The sequence below is a fragment of the Fusarium phalaenopsidis genome (genome assembly GCF_050370095.1).
Source record: "Fusarium phalaenopsidis strain FUZ10S chromosome Unknown contig_32282, whole genome shotgun sequence".
NCBI classification, from domain to species: domain Eukaryota; kingdom Fungi; phylum Ascomycota; class Sordariomycetes; order Hypocreales; family Nectriaceae; genus Fusarium; species Fusarium phalaenopsidis.
In genome coordinates this window covers 85,906-105,974 of record NW_028145415.1, presented here as the reverse complement: position 1 = coordinate 105,974, position 20,069 = coordinate 85,906, and the positions used below count along the sequence as shown (strand labels likewise).

The following is a 20,069-nucleotide window of genomic DNA, read 5'->3' as shown; positions in this document are numbered from 1 at the left end:
CCTAGGACGTGCTTCTGGGAGCCAGGCCCGCGGTGCAGCTTGGATGAAGTCTTGGGGATGCGGGTCGTGCCGCAGTAAGCGCGCCAGCCCAGCAGGTGCCTTGATTGTTGTCTCCAATGCGGGGCTACAAGGCACCGAGGTCAGAAGCGATTGGTAATTTGGACGACGCGACACTAACAAACGATAACTAGTCCCGCTAAAAGCTACTACAAAACGGTCGCTACAATAACCTAAATATCATGGCTCAAGGTTTAAATAGTCTAACAACGGCTATAATTTCAATGATAATCCTTGAATTGATTCAAAATGTTGCCTTTTATGATCGAATTCTGATTGTGCCTCTCTACCTGTTACAGCTTGGTATTATCATCTTCCTAGGTTTCAGCTTACCAATGCCCCACCTCGACTCAGCCGCACCTGATACACTCTCCTCTCAAGCTCACCAAGATGCGCGTGCGCGATACTCTCGGTGGTACTCAAGTCCTCGAGCCGGCTCCGGCGTGGCCATCGGAGCTTCTCAAAGGCGTGAAGTTGAGCGTTGACGCGATGGCCATATCCTCCGAACCCAAAGATGGCGCTGGCAACGAAACCCTCCTACTTGACACAGTGGGAACCGTCCTGCAGATGGCGAAAATAGCTCGGATGAACGAGACCAACGAAGAAGTCAGAGTCTTCTACAGCCACTTGAGCTGGAACTGCTTCAGACTTCAAGAACACTTGACACGCGCGCGGCAGGCAATGTCCCGTCTCAATGGAGAACTAGTCGGTCAGGCTCTGAGCCACCTCGGTTCCCTTGTCCCCGAGAGCGGTCTCCACGAACTCCCTTCATACCCTGTTACGCCAGAGCTCCGTCTCAAGATGCTCTACCTGCACTGGGATGAGGCAAGAAGGCGACATGACCAGACAGAACTGGATTTCATCCACCGGTGGTTGAGACCGGGGCTTTCCGAGGAGCAGAGACACGAGGTGGACAAGGCGTTGGAAACCTGTGCGGATGAACTGGACAAGCAACAGCCGGAGCAGCATTCACTGAGATCCGTTCACAAACATGCCTCTCCTGAAATTACTGAACCACCATACGCCGTTTGCAAGGCAGCCAAATCGATTTACGACGCATTGGTCAACTGCAAGGGCTGCTCATGCCCTGATCCGCATGACTTCAAGGCCAAGCTCGAACTGGGAACTTACCGGAGCCCTGCGAAGAAGCAGGTAGTCAAGCCTGCTCGGAGACGGGTTCGAAGGGGCCGCGGCGAGGATGATGCGAGTGGGGGCATCGAACTAGACATGTTTCTCTCCATGGAGCGAGATTGGCACGAGTTCCGCGTTCAGACAGTCAAGGAGAGGGCGGTCCGGTTTGATCCGCCAGTTGACGAAGCTCCATGTCGTGGAAATAGGTTCGCCGAGCAGTATGCAAAGGTAGAGAGACTATGCAGGCCGATTATCAAGACGAAAACCAGGGCACTGCAGCGACTTGTCCTGAGGCTGAATAGTGGCCAGCTTTTCGAGATTGGCTTTGAGAAGAGCAACTTTCAAATCGATCACAACGCCGAGCCAATCTCTCTGTCTCAATGCTTCGAGGACCGCCAGGACTTTTTCACGGAAAAGACGAAGAGAATTCTCTCACTGATCATTGGCTACACGGTACTCCATCTTCACGGTACTTCGTGGCTACAGCCTGGATGGGGGTCATCGAATATCAAGTTCTTTCAAACAACATCTTGCAAGACGCCCTTACGACCTTTTATTGAAGCACAACTGCCCAAAGCTGGTAAAGACACTCCAGCCCACGGCTTTCAATCCATCGGAGACGATGTAGAGGACGATGATGGCGAGCTGGATTCAGGGCATTGCTGTCTAGAAGTGGTGGCCCTGGCCGTTGTCCTAATGGAGGTGTATTTCGCCAAACCCTTCAAAAGATTAGCTGCCATGCACGATATCCAACTCATCGAGACTCGGAGCGGCCGAATAACCCTCATGGACGTGGACCAGGTGTTCGAAGGGGATGAAGAAAATGAGGAAGGATGGCGATCTCAGATCCCCGAAGATTCACCTCTTCTGGAGGCCATCGATAACTGCCTAGACGCAGAGTTGTGGGAGGATGAGGAAGGACAGCCCCTCGACAGCGCAACGTTGAGGTCACGCATGTATCAAAAAGTTGTCCGGCCACTCGAGCTTGACTTGACCAACGGCTTCCGCAACATTCAACTGGATGAGGTCGACCAATACGCAAGGAATCTCGACTTTGGAAAATGGGGTCAACCCATGTCTAGCCAAGAGTCAGACGGTCGGACTGGTTTGTTGTCCCCCCGGGAGGTTTTGCCTATCCGCTCCCCTTCACCCGGACCATTCGCCCTGCTTTCCCCAGGCCAGTTTGCTATTGGAGCTGATGCATGGAAATACATGCATCACGCTTCACGCCTGCACTCTTTGGCCTCGATTTCTACATCAGATGTGGACTCAGTGTCGAATTCTGATTTTGACTACAAGGCGTTTCAGTTCTTTGACGATCAAGTTGGCGATGGGGAGCATTCTGCGGTAGAGTGAGTACCCTGACACACGGGGTTACAGGCGCCTTTGGCCACGGATATATGATATCTACTGTACAGCTGCTGACATTACCGCTCGCAGGACCGATAAGTACATAAGATGGAAATCTGAATACGGACAGGTCTACAAGAAATTCGTTGGGAGGTACCTTCAGGACCCTCCATCACAACCAGTCAAGATCGCAGTTCTGGACACTGGCATTGACAGAGACCATTTCGTCTTTGAAGCCCGTGAGGAGAACCTAAAAGGCAAGAAGAACTGTTACAACGAATCTCAGAAGAACGTGCCAGATACACATGGGCATGGAACCTTTACCGCGAACCTTATTCTGGACTATGCTCCAGATGCTAGCCTCTACGTTATTAAGATCGCCGACAAGGAGAATACGAGACCAGATGCAAAGATCGTGGCCAACGTAAGTAGCAAAAAGGCCCCTCTCTACTTTGTTACAATACTTATCATGATGCACACAGGCTATCAATCATGCTATAGATACGTGGGATGTTGATATCATCTCCATGTCGTTTGGGTGGCCGTCCTCCGACTTTGATGGCTACGATGCTCTTCAAGCCGCAATCGACAAGGCAATATCTAGGAAAGTACTCATGTTTGCTGCCGCCGCCAACTCGGGCGGTCGACTAGGCCGGGCATACCCTGCCAGCAGCTCACAAGTCATCTGCGTGCACTCGACCAATACAAACGGGAGTGCGTCTGACTTTAGCCCGACGGCCGAGTCCAACGCCATCAACATTGCGACGGTGGGTGAGTCGGTCCAGTCGGCGTGGCCCATGCTGCTCTGCCAGAACAATAACGCAGACTACTTGATGTCCCGGTCCGGCACATCGTACGCAACTCCCATTGTTGCGGGCATGGCGGCGTTTCTGCTGCAGTATGCGCGTCTGCATCTTTCTGAGGGCGAGGCGCTGGCGCTGAAGCGGAGGGAGAAGATGGAGGCCTTGCTGAGGAGGTGCGCTGTGCGTGGGCCGAGTTACCAGCCCAGGGATGGATATTTCTTTGTTCATCTAAGTTTGGACAAGCATAACCTGTTTGGAGGGGAGCTGGATTGGGTCAGTTATGAGATTTCGAGGGCATTAAAGACATAGCGAGCATATCTGGAAATACAATGCACTACAACTCGAAGCAATCGGCTGTCTTGGCCTTCCTCCCTGAACTTGCAAAAGGCCAGCTTTAGGTGTCTTTCTACCTGCTACCAGTCGTTGTCAGACACTTCCTCCTTCGGGATAGCACAAAAAACTACTTCCTCATCATCCATCAACTCCTCTGCATCAAACCCCTCAGCCCGCGCATCCCCCTCTTCCACTTTCAGCACAGATAGTTCCGGGCCTTTCACCGTCCCCTCCTCTTCCTCGAGAATGGCTCCCTTGCGGTAATCTTCCTCACTCAACACCTCACCTACCCGGACCTTGCTGACGCGGAACGCAAACACGAAGTCACTGCTGCCCTCCCATTTCGTACTTACCTTGTTGCCTACCTCGCCCTCCACTCCAGGACCACCGCCGATGGGAACAGCTCCACCGGTCCATACGGTAGCATCTACTTCCACGCCAACAGCGCCGCCCACGGAGCGAGACTTGATCGTGTTGGCTTGAGCGCCTGTGACCACTTTGAGACCCGTTATGATGTAGACGGGCTTGCGGTACTTTGAACGCTCTAGAAAGTCACGGACATTCTTGCCTTCGACGCATGTCTGGACATACGATGGAGTCGGGATGAACTGCGTAGTCTCGAGTGTATCAAAGACAAATGTTTCCTCGTCACTAACGTTGTAAGCATGAATGTATTGACAAAGGTGTGGCTACCCACCTCCTGTCTATCTCAGCGCCAATATCGATGCCGAACCCGAGAACGCTGAGGAACTTGGTCAAGATGGAGAACCTGCCGCGCCGCAGCTTCTCCTTGGTGTACTGGACGCTCTTCTTTTCCGTCCTAAAGACGTCCGACTCCTCGGGCGGCGGAGAGCAGAAGAGGGGTCGATGGGGGTTCTTGACAGACGTGATGACATTGCCCAGCTTGATTGGACCGCCTGGCGGGTAATCCCAGGTGGGTGCGTAGAAGAAGAAGAAGTCACGGTTGGCCATGGTATTTGTCGCTTCTTTTGTTAGTGTTTTTGTATCGTGCATATGTCTTTTTGCTTGATGGTGTTCCACTGCCTGTAATGTGAGGCTTGTGCAACTAGGCATGCACGTGTACGAAGTGGGATGGCAGCGCTTACTTTTATGAGTGAGAAAAACGCGCAAGGCCGGCATTTTGAACCACCGTATGTTCTGAAACGTCCAATCACATCGCGTCTTGTTCATGGGTGCCTGCTTATCCGGTCGCCTTATTGGGCTTGCAAATGGGCGGCTCGGATTATAATATAGGAAGCCCACCCTAGACGCCCTCGACCTAGGCTTGGTGTCGCACAGCCTGAACCCAGTGACCACTCATGTTCTTTCTCTAACATTTACTTAAACAATTGTTTTTTATGACGTAGTATATCCGTTAGACAACACCTGACCCCGCTCAGCCCAAGCATCTGGGCCGTCCTGCAGATTCCTACTGTACCTTGGGTCCAACTTATTTCTTGAAGCATTTTAAGAGCCGGGCGCTCACATCTCAGGCGATACTCCAGACTAAAGAAGCCCACTAGGCACAAGTTGATCCAATCTATCAAAGTACCTAAGTAACCTACATCCAAGGCTGTTGTCCTTGGCCATCAGATTTTCCATGCTGACATTTCCATCCCACTAGATCCAAGGCCAGTTAGCAGATCCAGTGGCTTCTCCAAGACATGGCCCAGGAAACGCCTAACCCGCTGCCGTTTTCCGAAGCCACTCACACTACCCTCGCCGCTGCCATCGAGGCACGCCAAGTCCTAGCCGATCAGCTACTTCCAGAGCTCGCGAGGCCAATCACCTCGCTTTCGTATAATCCCTGGATCGCAAAACGCAGGGACGATAAGCAGGAGTACGAGGCGGAACCCCAGGTATGGGGATTCATTCACGACTACAGCGTAGCAGCTGTTTATCTCTTCACTGAACCCATCCCCACTGGGTTGAAAATGGTGACTCCAAAGCGCATCATCTTTCAGACCAGAGCAGCGGACCAAGGATGGGCAACTTTTGGCGGAGAAGGCACCTTTGAAAACAGCCACACGTGGTTTGAGGCCAGCATTCTGCGTCCCTCTCATGCTCACCAAGATGGGGCACATGTTGCCCCTGAAGGCATTCTTCAACATACGTGGTGGGGTGTCCCCGGTGCAAGGGATGATTTAAAGGAGCATGGGTGGGATTTTGTTGAGGGGGAGGATGGACAACTCACGTGGACAGTCTGCAATAATCTAACGGCAAGCAGTGAATTCCGCAACTATAGGGTCGAGTGGGAGAAGGGTGTTATGCCAGATGTTGATGATGAGGATGCAGTTGGTACTGGGGAAGGGTTTCTCGAGCTGTTGGGACCCGGATGTATCGTCGTGCTTTGGGCGAGGGCTGAGGTAGGCTTCCAGGTATCTCCCGGTGTGCATGCTTACTGACCTGGTTCACAGCAAGCTCACTGGGTTAACAAAGTTGAGGCGGCGACGATCGAGATTGAGTATGACTTTTTGTAGGGGTGTATGTTGGCGGCCTGGTTGACTGCTTCTGCGGAACCCGCTATGAGAGGACTTGTGTAAATTGCGCCCATTATCAAGGAAAGCCACTTCGATTTACAATAGCAGAGAATCAAGGTTTGGGACGGTGACAAAGAGCATAGTTTTCAACATCTTTTTAGCGTTGAACCTAGTTCCACATCACGCCGCAGAGCCCCCTCAAATGATAGTTACAGGGTGTAGTTAAACTCAACCTTAACGAAAGGTTTCTCTATCAGCCATGCTATAAAAAGCCCCGCCCCTTTAGATTTTTGACAGCAAGATTTTCCTCGAAAACATTCACTACTTCCCTAAGAGCCAGAATTCAACCAGTCGCCACCATGAGATCAGTCACTCCCCCTGAGCTGGACAGCATAGTCAGGCGGAAGGAGATTTGTATCCTGAGCACGACATGGTTCACGATCCATTTTGTCAGCTCCCTTGTCAACCACTCACCTGGAAACGTTGCCACGAAGCAAGGCAATAAGCGACTGCCTCTTGAGTTGTGGAGAGAGATTATCGCCTGGGCGGAGATGGATCTGAAAAGCGGCAACTACTGCCTTGCTCAGGTTCAATCTCTGGAAGAGCACGGGGCCGAGCGTATCCTGTCTTGCGCCAAGATTACAGAATGGACCCGATGTGGCCTTCTGAAGACGAAGGATGCGACTGATCAGTACCGCGAATATCTCCATTGTCCTGGTGAAGGAGATGACCCAATACGTCCCTTTTTTTTACCAGACACAAGCAATTCGGATTCTCTGATCAAGATCAAAGAATTATTGATGGACCCCAAGAACGAGATTCTATTCTACGACCTCGACGTTTATGATGTTCTATCCTGGATTGAAGATGGCGACTGTTACCTCTGTGGGGACGAGCGATGGATGGACATGTATGAAGACGAGGGTGGTTGTAGATTCTTTGGTTATACTCTCCCTCCCCCAATAGATAGTTGGCAGAGGAATGCTGATCCGAGTATGGGATGCCCGCTCTGTATAGGGCTTGGGTCACGTCCATGTTACTACGGGCCCCGGACTCCTCAAAACGACGAGGATGATGAAGAGTTCGAGAGGGCGGAGACATACGACCAACGAGTAAGGGAACGATTTGAGGAGCTGGGTTATGACTGGACAGGTTCTCTGCTTCAGCTGCGTGCGACTCGATCGCCTTGTAGTCGACCATGGTGTCTCTCTCGCTGTAGATGTAGGTCCGACGTATCTCGTGTGGATTCTTCTCCTTGTCGTTGTGCGTCTTGCGCCAGACGGTAATCCAATCCTTGGTCAATCCGACCGCGATTGCTGATATCCAAACGACACCGACGAGGTAGATGAAAGGTGTTGCTACGAGGCGCTGCACGCTGGAGAGGCCGACTTGGAAAAAGGCAGCCAGGCCGCCCACTGACGCCTCACCGGGGCATGAATCACAGATGGTGACATGCGGGGGAAGATGAGGATCTTCATTCTCGCCAGCCGATGCAGCATATGCGTCGTAGAGGTTTGAGATGCTTGATGAACCACCGTTGGAGAGCATGTGGATAAGAAGGCTCGGACTTGATGAGGAGGAGGACGGGTCGGCGGGCAGGCACGCTTTGACGGCAGGGACCATGGGTTCAACAGCCTTTCTGAGAAGTGGAGGGTTGAAAGGAATCTTGCTCGTGCTCTTGACAAGGAGTACAGAGGAGGATGGATAAATAATTTTGTACTTTTCGATGTATTTGGCGATGTGGCCGTCCAAGGCATTGGTCCAGCTCGCGACGATGATGAGCTTTGGGTGAGCGGGATCCCCGGAACCGGTAGACGATGACGGACGGTGGAGGAAGAGCTCTGGCGACAGCTTCTCCATGAAGGAGAGAGGCTTTTCCTTTGCGGGCTTGGTATTTGAGGCCATCTCGATTGATTAGAGTCGTTATGGTGTGGTTGTTGTGTCTAGGTTCGCTGGTTCCAGCCGTCAGCAAGTGGCATGGTATATATACCCGCTGACGCCCATAACCTGGATATAGTGCTTACGCCATGAACCAGGATGAGACACACCTCGTAAGATCTTTTCCAAAATTGATGGGAAGGATTTCTATCGGCCAGTAAAAATTGCTCTTGAACAGCGGCGTGGTGAAGGATGTAGGGTTGGATATGCATACATCCGGGCCGACAAATGGATGGGCTTCTCACCGTGGCAGTTGCTGACAAGACAGTAACAAGGATTGTGGCTTGGCTTGCCAAATAACACCATAACGTTAAGCAACCATCGAACCGACGGGTCGCCAGGGTATTTCTCTTGACCAACAGGCAGTTTGTGGGCTCGGCGATGCGACCAGTGGAATAAATGCATTGCGACTTTGGCGGTCTCCCATTCGTAAAAAAAACGTATTCTAAACTTAGTAGGTAGTGACCGGCAGCAAGAAAATATTGGAGTGTTGGCCAAAGAAGATAAGAAAGTTGTAAAGATAATTAAAGAGGCCATAAAAAAAGTCTATGGCATTTGCATGATGAATGTATCCCAGTCTAGCTACGGCTCGCCATGCCTTTCATGTATAAGTTTCCCAAACCCAGGGTCAGCGCCGGCCTCAAACATTGCATCCCTCTGCTAAACCACACCAATTTGAATCAAACGACTTTACCATGCAGACAGCTAAATGCACTGCTTCAAGCAACCCTTCTCCCTCTATGAACTCCATCTCCTTCTTTGCAGTACACCTCAAACACCTCTCATCTGTCTCAGAACGACAGTCTTCTACTACAGGCAGCAGAAAGGTTAAAAAAAAGGCCACTGTGTTAGTATTGGGATATAATACTATGATATATTGACAATGTGTTCTTTATCTTAGTTGAAGCCCGGCCCTTCATGGGCTAACTGGGCCAGAAGATCGTGTTACCAAGCGATGGGCTGCGGATGTGCAAGTCTTGTACAAAAGGACTCGATTCTACGCCGGCCATAGCCAAAAGCAGCTGAGCACGTGCTTCAGGGTCAAAAGGGCGAGAAAAGCAATCAGAAATACAGTGTCAGTTAGTCAGCATTGCGGCTGATGTTGGGTGCCCTTCTGGTAGCCTGATTTCAGCTTGCGCCCTTTTTTTTTTTTTTTTTCGAAAAACTCATCAGTCCAAGACCGAGTTAGTCGGTCCCATAAGGCTCGCGGTGGCCACAAAACATGTGCTTTTACTTGAATTCTTTGATTTGACCAACTTCGTTGTCTACGTCGCCAGTATGCGGCTTCTTCATACCACAAACCTCGAGCTGGTCTCCTTTATTGGAAAACCCGTCAAAGAGCGGCCTCGTTATGCCATCCTCTCTCACAGATGGAAGGATGATGAATTCATTTTTGAGGAAGCTCGAAACGGTATCAGTCAGCATCTGCAGAATCCCAGAACAGGTCTGCAGAAGATCCTCAATGCCTGTGATAAAGCGAGGCAGAACAACCTAGATTATATCTGGGTTGATACCTGCTGCATCGACAAATCCAGCAGCGCAGAACTGTCTGAGGCTATAAACTCTATGTTTAAGTGGTACATGGAGTCGTCAAATTGCTACGTGTTCATGGATGATGTTACACTCCAAGAAGATGGGGTCATGGGAAACTTTGATGACAGTCGCTGGTTCACTCGAGGGTGGACCTTGCAGGAACTCATCGCTCCCCACGGACTCTTCTTTTTTGACCGGGATTGGAAGTACATGTGCAGAAGGGATGAAATCGCTTCCAGGCTTGAGGAGATTACTGGAATCACTCAAAGCATCTTGCAGAGGGCACACACCTTCCCCCCTCCCGCGGCTCCTCATCCTTGGACCGAACCTAAATTTCAATGCCCGGGATGCGGCCACACTGATCAAGTCAAGGCGGAACTCATGGAGGAGCCCATCTCGAGAAAAATGATATGGGCAGCTAACCGAGTGACAACCCGCCCAGAAGACACCTCATACTGTTTACTGGGCTTGTTCGACATCAACATGCCTCTCCTGTATGGTGAAGGTGAAAACGCTTTCTGGCGGCTTCAAGAGGAGATCTTGAAAAAAAGTCCGGACCAATCCATCTTGACTTGGACAGACGACAGTTCAAACCGACTTGATAAACCATATCTCCCCATGATGCCATCTGCATTCCAGTTTGCAGTCCGACGACCAGAAAAGACTCTTATTGAACGGGGCGATATCATCGCAACAGCCAGGGGCTTGGAAATCGACGTCCTACTCGGGCCCTGCGCTATTCGTGACAAGAAAGATCCGAGTCCCATGGAACAGAAAAAGTTTATGGCCATTCTCAGCTGTGCTGTCGCACCGGATCCTCTTCCCCGGGTCGCTATTCTCGTGGAGCCTCTCACTCCAGGGGCTCCGGATACAGCATACACTAGAGTCCACAATCTCCTTCTGATCCAGTTATATCCTGCAGCTGAACCTTCGATCTTAGCAGCTGTGATCAGTACCAAAACTATGGAAGTCCAGGACCCAGTGAGTATGTGCCACAGCTTTACCATCTGATCCTGTTGTGCCCTGCAGCTGAACTTTTGATCTTAGGAACTGTTCTCAGAAGAGAAATCATAGAAATCCAGGACGCAGTTGGTATGTGCCACAGCTCTTGCCGGTGCCAGGTACGGTTACTGATCCGTAGATTCCAGTTGAGTATGATCCTGGAAAGCTATCGCCGAGCCGTATTCTTCTTGCCGCCATCAGGCCTGCGAGAGGTCATTTCAAGCAACGGACAGGGGTGTATATCGTGGCCCCAGGGATCGAGAGGGTCAAGATAAACGTAAGGCAGTGGACGCCGAGTGGTGACGCCATGATATCATACGAGCGGCCCAGTTCTTGGGGAGAAGGCCGCAGCACCCTAAGTATTGGCGGAGCCTGGCAACTAGCAAATGACCATTTTAGTTTCTTTGTCTTATGGGGTGTTCCCTCTAACTCGGCTAATGGGGATTTTGTCACCTGGACTGAAACTTGGGAGTCGTTCCTACAAGGAAATCTTTCTGATGCTAGCCCAAGCAGCCTGGAGTGGCGCACCTTTGGCGCCGGTCTTCAGCAATACGTGGGAAAACACAGAGGAACTCTATCGCCATATGTTTCAGAGCCTGGTTTCAAGGTCAAGGTCAATGTCAATACAAATGAATTTCTGGGGAGGAAAACATACAGGGTCATTCTTGATATTGAAGGATGGGAGGATAGTCCAGTGTCTATTGTCAACTGCCTGCAAGTGGTAGCTCCCGACTGGACGTGAGTTTTACCAACCCGAACGGGGCTCGTAGATGTTTTCAAGGCTCCAAATAGAGTTTTGATACCTCTTTATTTAATGAAGCGTAGTTTTTGTCTGCCTTGTCGTTGCTTTGCATCATCGACGGTCTGGTCGAGACCATCATATCAAGGGGGTTGGCTGCTGCCATCAAGGGTCAAAGTAACTAGGTTGTGGTTTTGACGGTATTGTGGTTTAACGCCACCATGCATCCGATGGTCTCTTTTCGAGAAGTTACCACGTAGTTTAAAAAAGAAAAGTCATAGCTATAAAGGCCTTGGTTTTTTCCTACCTTAAGTAATGCCGCCTATTAACAGAATGAAAATTCCAAAGTAATTTCTAAAGTATTTATTAATATAACGTACTTGATAAGCATGCGGATCAGACAAGCATGCGGATCAAAAATCCCTCATCCTACAACATTTCCATTTGATCAATTAATTCTCAACCACCCAATATGCCACAGTCAAATAGAGAGGCTAATATCCTTCTTGCGCTCCAGGCCTATCAAAATGACCTAAAATTAAGTCTCCGACGCGCCGCAAAGGTCTATGAAATCTCTTATACTACTCTCTATCGCCGACAGCATGGCATATCTGCGCGTTGCGATTGGATCCCTAAATCACGCAAACTATCTGATCTAGAGGAATAGATCATTATCTAATTTATTCTCGACCTAGATTCACGAGGATTTCCCCCGCGACTGCGTGGTGTTGAAGAAATGGCTAACTGATTGCTCGCCGACCGCAACGCGCTACCCGTCGGCAAGCGCTGGGCTAGAAACTTTATCAAGCGACACCCAGAGCTCAAGACGCGTTTTTTTCGTAAATATGACTATCAGAGGGCCAAATGCGAAGATCCAACTATTATTCGCAATTAGTTTAGGCTCGTTGAGAACACAATCGCGAAATATGGCATCCGATTAGAAGATATCTATAACTTTGACGAGACTGGCTTTATGATAGGCCTGATTCAGAGCGGGATGGTCGTCATAGGCGCAGAAAGGCGTGGAAGACCGAAATTAGTGCAGCCTGGAGACCGGGAATGGGTTACAGTCATTCAGGCGATCAATGCGGAAGGCCGGGCTATCCAGCCGTTCATCGTGGTTACGGGCCAATATCACCTCGCCAATTGGTACCAAGAAAGCAACCTCCCGGGCGATTGGGCTATTGCGACGTCTCAAAATGGCTGGACCGATAACGAGATAGGTCTCGAGTGGCTAAAGCACTTCAATCAGCACACAACCAACCGATCAACTGGTCCCTATCGTCTTCTGATCCTCGATGGCCACGAAAGTCACCACTCGGCCGACTTTGAGATATATTGCGAGGAGAATAATATTATCACGCTCTGTATGCCGCCTCATTCATCTCATCTACTCCAGCCCCTTGACGTCGGTTGCTTTGGGCTACTTAAGAAGGCTTATGGTCGAGAAATAGAGCATCTGATCAGATGCTCTATAACCCACGTTTCAAAGACTGAATTCTTCCCGGCCTTCTACGCCGCATTTTAAGCCACTATGACGAAGAAAAATATCAAGGCAGCCTTCAAAGGGGCTGGGCTTGTTCCTTTTGACCCAGAAAGTGTGGTCTCGAAGCTTGATGTGCAGCTACGGACTCCAACGCCTGCCGAGGAGGAGGCTGGCCCCTCTAACCCTTGGGTCTCAAAGACCCCAAAGACCATCCTTGAGGCCCAATCTCAGTCTGAATACCTTGAAAGAAGAATCAGAAGGCATAAAAGTAGCTCTCCTGAATTAATTCTGGAAGCATTGAAGTCTCTTTCTAAGGGAACAAAGGCGGTTATGCATGAGATGGCATTGATGAGGGCTGAGATCTAAGACCTTCGACAGGCAAATAAGGCATTAAGCCGGCGGCGGAGGGCAAAAAGGACCCGCCTATAGAAAAGAGGGAAGATGACTCTAGATGAAGGAAGGCAAGCAATTGATCAGATAGATATTGGTGCGCAGGTAGTGGCTGAATCGTCGAGAAGTGGTGGTCAAGGAAGGTCGGCGCGACCGGGGGTTCGGCGCTGTGGTATATACGGTAAGCCCGGTCATAATGCAAGAACGTGTCAGGTAGTGATTAAGATATCTAGGGAAGAATATAGTAAGTAGTTTTAATTAATTAAATAGTTTATTGTGTTTTTATTGCGATTTATATCTTAGAGGTTGAGATTTTTGATCCGCATGCTTGTCTGATCCGCATGCTTATCAAGTACGTTAACTACATTTCTTACTAAATTTACCTGAACTTTATGTAAAATTATCTATCATATGGTAAGAGTATTTCCTAACAGTCAGATTTCTTTTGCCCTTTTGGTCTTTCATTGGTTTCTCAGACCCCGTGGTCATGAATGAGAAGACAGAATGCTATTAGTACTGGGGAAACCACCTGCTTACCACTGAACGATGCAATGAGTTACGCTGAGTATTCACGAGAATTCTAGACATCATCTGAACCGAGAATAAACTCATTCACAGACAAGCCGTCCGAGGTTGCCGAGGTAAGTGGGCTAGCACTTGAATAGTATGGTGCGAGTATGAGTCCATTTCAGTCCAAAGCCATTCCGCGTTTACGAATCTCCTGATTTCGGTCAAGACCATCCCGAAACTAAACTCCATTCCCCTCACTCAACCTCGTGACCGCCCCTCCCAGCCCCCGCATGTCCGGGGCCCCGGTCGGCGTACCATCCAGATCCTTGCCTGACTGCCGGCACTGACCCCCGAACCCAGGAACCACCGCCGATCAGCGTTGCCACCGGCAGTGGTGATCCACGGACACCGATTGGCGCGCCTCGGTTTTTGTGCAACGGGGAGGAGTATAATTCGCGCTCCAATCATTGCCCCAATTTCCCCAGACGGCCCCAGATTGTAGAGTTTCTCCGCGTCGACGTCAGACGTGTTGACGAGTTGGGAGCTTGGCACGGTATTGGTGGATCTTGTTTTTGTGAGGGAATTAGATATAAATACAGACTGGACCGGATACTTGGTAACGTTTTCACCAGCCTCGATACCATTGTAGCATTCAGTCTTGGTCCATCATGAGATTCGCCGGTCTCGTTTCGTTTTTGCTGCCCTTTGCGGCAGCTCAGACATTCAGCAACAATGTCATTTATGATCCTCCGAACAACTACACAGACCCTCAGGTCCTGTATGCTCGACCTGTCGAGCTCTCGGATGGCACCCTCCTCGCTACTTGGGAGAACTACTCCCCCGAGCCTCCCCTGGTGTGGTTCCCCATCGTCAAGAGTGTCGACGGTGGAAAGACATGGAAGGAGATTTCCAGAGTCCGTGATCAGGTCAACAACTGGGGTCTGAGATACCAGCCCTTCCTGTACCAGCTTAAAGAGGATATTGGAGACTTTGAGGCTGGAACTGTCCTCATCTCTGGTAGCAGCATTCCTACCAACCTGAGCCACACTCAGATTGAGCTCTATGCTAGCCGTGATCTGGGCTACACTTGGGAATTCGTCAGCCACGTTGCTGCTGGTGGCGAGGCCCGACCTGAGCACGGTCTCACCCCTGTCTGGGAGCCTTTCTTGATGTATGTCACAAATTCGTGAAGGGTGATATTTACAGTTTACTGACCTATCACAGGACCTATCAGGGAGAGCTGATCCTGTACTACTCTGATCAGCGAGACAACGAGACTCACTCTCAAAAGCTTGTGCACCAGCGAACTTCTGATCTCCTCACTTGGTCTGATGTCGTTGAGGACACCAAGTATGCCGACTACTATGCCCGGCCCGGTATGCCCACTGTCGCCAAGCTGCCCAATGATGAGTACATCTACGTTTATGAGTACGGTGGCGAGCCTTCTGCCGGCAGTTACTGGTTCCCTGTCTTCTACCGCCTCTCTGAGGACCCTCTGGCCTTTCTTGAGGCTCCTGGCCAGCAGGTTGTCTCTGACGATGGCACCAAGCCTGCTGGTTCTCCCTACGTCGTGTGGAGCTCTTATGGCGGCGAGAACGGTACCATTGTTGTTAGCTGCGGCACCATGCCTCAGATCTTTACCAACCAGGCTCTTGGACACCCTGGCGCTTGGAAGAAGTGGGAGGTTCCTCAGCCTACTGCCTACACTCGGGCTCTGCTTGTCTTTGAGGAGGACCCTGATCTGCTCATGATTATGGGAGCTGGTGACCTGCCCCCTGGCAAGACCAATGAGGTCAGCGCCAGCGTTGTCAGACTCTCTGAGGTTATGAAGGCCTAGATTATAAAACTGTAAATATTACCAGGCACGTAGAGTATGGCTCATGGATTATTTCTAAGAGCATGTACAAATGAAAATGATGACTCATGAAATGGCCCTTCTCTTCAAGCGAGTCATAATGTTCCAACTTTTGCGAATCTTTTCCAAGGAAAACTTTCTATAGTTCCGTAAAAATAAAGTTTACTTCAACATGCAGCTGAATCATCATGTGAAGATGTTTAGTGGAGGATACACACATACCTTTCAGGCCCTGCCGCAAGTTAATATGACTACTTTAAAAGTCCAGTAACCTGGCTTTCAAGTATGCACGTAGGACGTGATGGAATAACCTGATTTGCTGGACTATGGGCCTGATAGATCACCCATCTTGCAGCCTGCTATGCACTGCATCTGCAAGCACTTGCATACTTTGCCACTGCATAAGGTATGCAAAAGGTTGATCCTTCTGTAACCTTGTGACAGGGCTTTGAGTCACATATCAAAGCTTGATTGTACTACGAGTTTGACTTATAAAAACAGCTCTTCTTATGCACAATCTGGCGAGTACTCTCATTTCCTACGCAAACACCGCTGTCTACAAGATCATTACGATAATGGATGTCCTCAACGAGTTGGAGGCTATGGCCAATGCCGTCTCACTGGCAGAGTCCAACAAGATCGACAACGATACAGTTTACAGATGGCAGTCTTTGTTCGGCTACTCAGAATCCGAAGCCCACGATAAAATCAAAGAATGTCGTTCAAGTTCGCATGATTTCATCGTTCCCGATAGTCACTGGGACATGGCCCGAGATCAGAAACAACAAGAAGTGTGACTAACAGCTATTGCTGCACCGACCGAGCATACGAAAGAGGAGGAATAAAGAGCCTTGATTTCTATAAAGGGGAAGCGGCACAAAGCCGTTTATAAGCATGACCGCGCGGACCACAGGCAGGTCTGTGCGCGACCAATCAGCGGGAGGGGCTTACGTAACACACCCCCCATTTCAACGCGCTGATAAAGCCGTTGAAATGTTCCCAATTTGGAATGTGAATAGCCTCACAGGCTGCAAACAAAGGAAATTCCCAAAAACAGTAAATGACAAAGAGAGAGCTCGAAGAGCTATTGTGACCGTAAACACGCACCAAATCACCTCTTTGGGCGCTCTGTGAAGTGATAAAAAAGGCCCTGCCGAGATTCACGGTTTCTGACTTCAACACTTCACATCAACAACAACCTCTTCTTCTTCTCATCTTCTCTCCAACAACAACAGCAGTATGGTGTGTATGCTCTGTTCCGCCGTCATCGATCATTCCTTCGTCGTTGCACTGCTCATATAGCTTTTGTAGGCTCTCTCTAAGTCCGCCGCCGCGAAGAAGCGCCCCTCGGGTGGTGCCCAAGCCCGCCGCTCTAAGCGCGCAAGTGTGAGCAGTATTTGTTTTGTCGTCTTCGCTAACTTGCATTGAATAGAATGCTAAGAATGCCGCCGCGAAAAAGAATGTTGTCGCCTCCTCCGCTGCCGCTAGTGGCCCTGCTGTGCGCTACATAGCATGAAACCCTCCCCCGGGCTGGAAGCCCGAAGCCCTTGACCCTCCCTGCGAGAATTGCATCCGTGGGGTGATCAGTGGAAAACGTGGTTCTGTGAGCTGTTTCTCCGTGTATGGCTTGTCCAACCGGTGCCATAGCTGCTTTGATGGCGGCCATGTATGTGATCCTTGGTACGTTTTATCTCCCTTCTTACTTTTCCGAGCATGATAAAGCTGATATTGTGCTTAGCCGCGCTGCCCTCGCCCCCCTCGCCAAGCGGTATGTTATCGCCGCGCAGTACTGCGAGGATAACATCCCCCTGGAGGATGAGGAGGATCCCAACGATCCTTATGTTTGGTCTGAGGACGACCTTCGCGAGCATAAGGTAAGTTAGCATTAGAAGGCTTGTTCTATGCTTAGTTTTGACTAAGTGAGTAGTTCGAAAAACGTCTGAAGCCCGCGATGCGTATGGTCCTCGATCTCCTTGACGAGGACGAGGATATCCATAACTTTTTCGAGCCGTCTGCCTACGCAACCCCCGCTCAGGGAGCCGTTGCCGGTGGTTCTGGTGCTGCTGGTGATGGGCTTGGCGCTGTGGTTTCGTAGATGATCTCCCAGCAGGTGCAATAGGCTATGCAAGGCAACTCTTAGCCCTAAGCGCTATAAAGCAGTGGATTCATAGTTGATGTGCGGTGTTTGTTGTTTTATGCGCAACCAAGGTAGTTAGCTGGTTTTGACTTAGTGAATTGATAACGTTGAACGGTGCCTAACTACTTTTGTGCTTTGTGCGAATTGAATATGTTAAGCTGTGCTCGGAATCGCTTAAACTTCTGCCTTGGAAGGGCCTTTGTAAGCCCATCTGCTGGCATTCGAGCCGTTGGAAGGTATGTGACTGTGAATGACTTCTTCTTAACTTCTTGCCTTAGCCATATGTGATGTATATCTACATGGCGCAGGCGAGTAGCTAATCGTGTGCTCTCACCAATCACTAGACGAATCGTCTGCTGATTATCACATCGTATGTCCCATGGAATCTCAGGGTCGAACTGAAGCTCGTGAAAAAGGCGCTTAAGACTTATGGTTTCCTTCGCGGTTTGTTCCAAAGCAAGCAGCTCAGCTTCGGTGGTGGACATAGTGACTGTTGCTTGCCTGCTCGCCTTCCACGTTATCAGCCCACCGAAAAGACTAACAAGGTGGCCTTGTGATGACCTTCTCGTGTCAGGGTCATCAGCAAAGGAAGCGTCGCTTGCAATCACCATAATCCCTATTTCACTGCTCTATCCATAGCGAATAGAGCAGTGCCGAGTAATATACAGGTAGCGGATAGCTTGGTCTGCAGCTTTCTGATGTTCATCACTCGGGTTGGTGAGAAACCTTGATAACGTTGACGCAGCAAATGCCGCATCAGGCCTCACCATGATTGCTGTGTATAGCACAGAACCGACCTTTTCTTGATAGATTCTGATCTCCTGAGGTATAGCTTGGTCTATTCTCTTCTTGAACTCTGTCACAGGGATTGGTATAGCAGGAAAGGTATTCTAAGCAATTACCCCGAATTTCGCTACTATCTTTTCAATATAGGAATCATGGCAAATATCAATCGTGTGCTTGGTGCGGTCACGAGCGATCCTTATGCCGAGAAACCATTCTGCCTCTCCCTTTTCTGATAGTTCGTAGGTTGCCTTGATCCCTTGAATGATCTCGTGAGCAGAGGAAGCATTGTTCCTGTGATAGAAGACGAGGATGTTATCTATAAAGAACACGAGGTATGTATCCCTAGCCGGCGTATAGAATAAGCACGGCTCCTCCTTGCTCGATTCTATACTAAGATGCCTCAAGGTCTTAGAGAAGGTGTCAAACCATAGCTTTGGCGAGTCCCTCAGGCCGTATAGTGCTCGGTCGAGCTCTATACACATCCCGTTCTGCTTGAAACCCTGGGGTAGCTCATAGGTTACGGGGTCTTCATCTTTTCCTCTGACGGCGTTGACGAAGGCGTTCTTGATGTCTAGCTGCTCGATCTCCAGGTTGAACCGAGCAGCCAAAGCTATCATGAGTCGGAAAGAGCGCGCAGCAAGGGTCGCGGCGTATGTGTTATCGGCTGTAGCGCCTTCTTGAAAGTTGCCGCAGACACATAGGCGTGCCTTGCACCTTTTAAGGTATCCTGCCTTATCAAACTTGTAGGTGAACACCCACTTGACCGGCAGCACCTTTGACTTTGCTTCTGAGCGTTGAATCTGTCTCCATGTGCGCTTAGCACGCAGTGTATCCACCTCTAGGTTCGCTGCCTTGATAAATAAGCTACGGACTGGTTCTGCGAGGTTTTGGACTTGAGTCTATGTCTTAGGCTCTGGCGGGAGCTCATCCCGGTGCGGTGCAACTACCTGCTTACCCTTCTGCTTTAGCGAAGTGTAAGAGGGCTTGAGTGCTGACTTCGCTGGGGACTCTCCTTTGAGAGCTGCCAAGAAGACTCCGTATGTCGTTTGTATGCTCCGATGATCATACCATTCCTTATCCTCTTCGTGGTGATCAGTCAAGAGTAGGCTGTGGAACGGGTTTCTCGATGGAGTATGGGTTTGCGGGTTAGACCTTGTTTCCAGGCCTTGAGCTCGTTTACTGCTTTGTCTCGCACTTCTGCGCGTAGGTTCGGCTGTCTGGCGAGCTCTTCCGCGTTGGCGCCTACCTCCGCGTGCTTGTGAGGGCGTAGGTTGGCGCAATTGTTGTTGCTATTGAGTGTCAGCATCCTCAGCAGGCTCAGCTGTTGCCTCTGTCGGTGTCTGATCATTCAATATGTCTTGTTGTGCTCGGTGAGCATCTGTTGGTTCGTCCGTGGCTGTTTCCGGTGTGTTCACACTCGTGTCGCCAGGGATCGGTGTGCCTAGTCGTACAGAGATAACTTCTTGTAGCTCTGCCGTTGGTGTGCTCGGTTGAGCATCGCTCTGACTTTGCTGGAGCTGGGCCGAGGGCTCCGGCGTC

At 50.1% G+C, this 20,069-nt stretch overlaps 5 protein-coding genes across 5 annotated transcripts; 3 read left to right on the top strand and 2 right to left on the bottom strand.

Annotated features, from left to right (window-relative positions):
- Window positions 1-447: 447 nt before the first annotated feature.
- LRP88_01786 (S8/S53 family peptidase) lies at window positions 448-3,589 on the top strand (the record flags this gene model as incomplete). The annotated part of the gene is made up of 4 exons (XM_083238460.1): window positions 448-2,540; window positions 2,629-2,962; window positions 3,021-3,521; window positions 3,575-3,589. The coding sequence occupies 4 exons, from the start codon at window positions 448-450 to the stop codon at window positions 3,587-3,589; spliced, it is 2,943 nt and encodes a 980-aa protein (XP_083105568.1).
- A 165-nt stretch (window positions 3,590-3,754) lies between these two features.
- LRP88_01785 (uncharacterized protein) lies at window positions 3,755-4,646 on the bottom strand (the record flags this gene model as incomplete). The annotated part of the gene is made up of 2 exons (XM_083238459.1): window positions 3,755-4,325; window positions 4,408-4,646. 2 exons carry the CDS (start codon window positions 4,644-4,646, stop codon window positions 3,755-3,757), a joined length of 810 nt encoding a protein of 269 aa, XP_083105567.1.
- Window positions 4,647-7,193: 2,547 nt separating this feature from the next.
- On the bottom strand, window positions 7,194-8,059 carry LRP88_01784 (uncharacterized protein; the record flags this gene model as incomplete). The annotated part of the gene is made up of 2 exons (XM_083238458.1): window positions 7,194-7,210; window positions 7,258-8,059. 2 exons carry the CDS (start codon window positions 8,057-8,059, stop codon window positions 7,194-7,196), a joined length of 819 nt encoding a protein of 272 aa, XP_083105566.1.
- Window positions 8,060-14,420: 6,361 nt separating this feature from the next.
- LRP88_01783 (sialidase family protein) lies at window positions 14,421-15,589 on the top strand (the record flags this gene model as incomplete). The annotated part of the gene is made up of 2 exons (XM_083238457.1): window positions 14,421-14,923; window positions 14,977-15,589. 2 exons carry the CDS (start codon window positions 14,421-14,423, stop codon window positions 15,587-15,589), a joined length of 1,116 nt encoding a protein of 371 aa, XP_083105565.1.
- A 1,673-nt stretch (window positions 15,590-17,262) lies between these two features.
- On the top strand, window positions 17,263-17,702 carry LRP88_01782 (uncharacterized protein; the record flags this gene model as incomplete). Its single annotated transcript, XM_083238456.1, has 3 exons — window positions 17,263-17,273; window positions 17,346-17,481; window positions 17,535-17,702. 3 exons carry the CDS (start codon window positions 17,263-17,265, stop codon window positions 17,700-17,702), a joined length of 315 nt encoding a protein of 104 aa, XP_083105564.1.
- Between the last annotated feature and the right edge of the window lie 2,367 nt (window positions 17,703-20,069).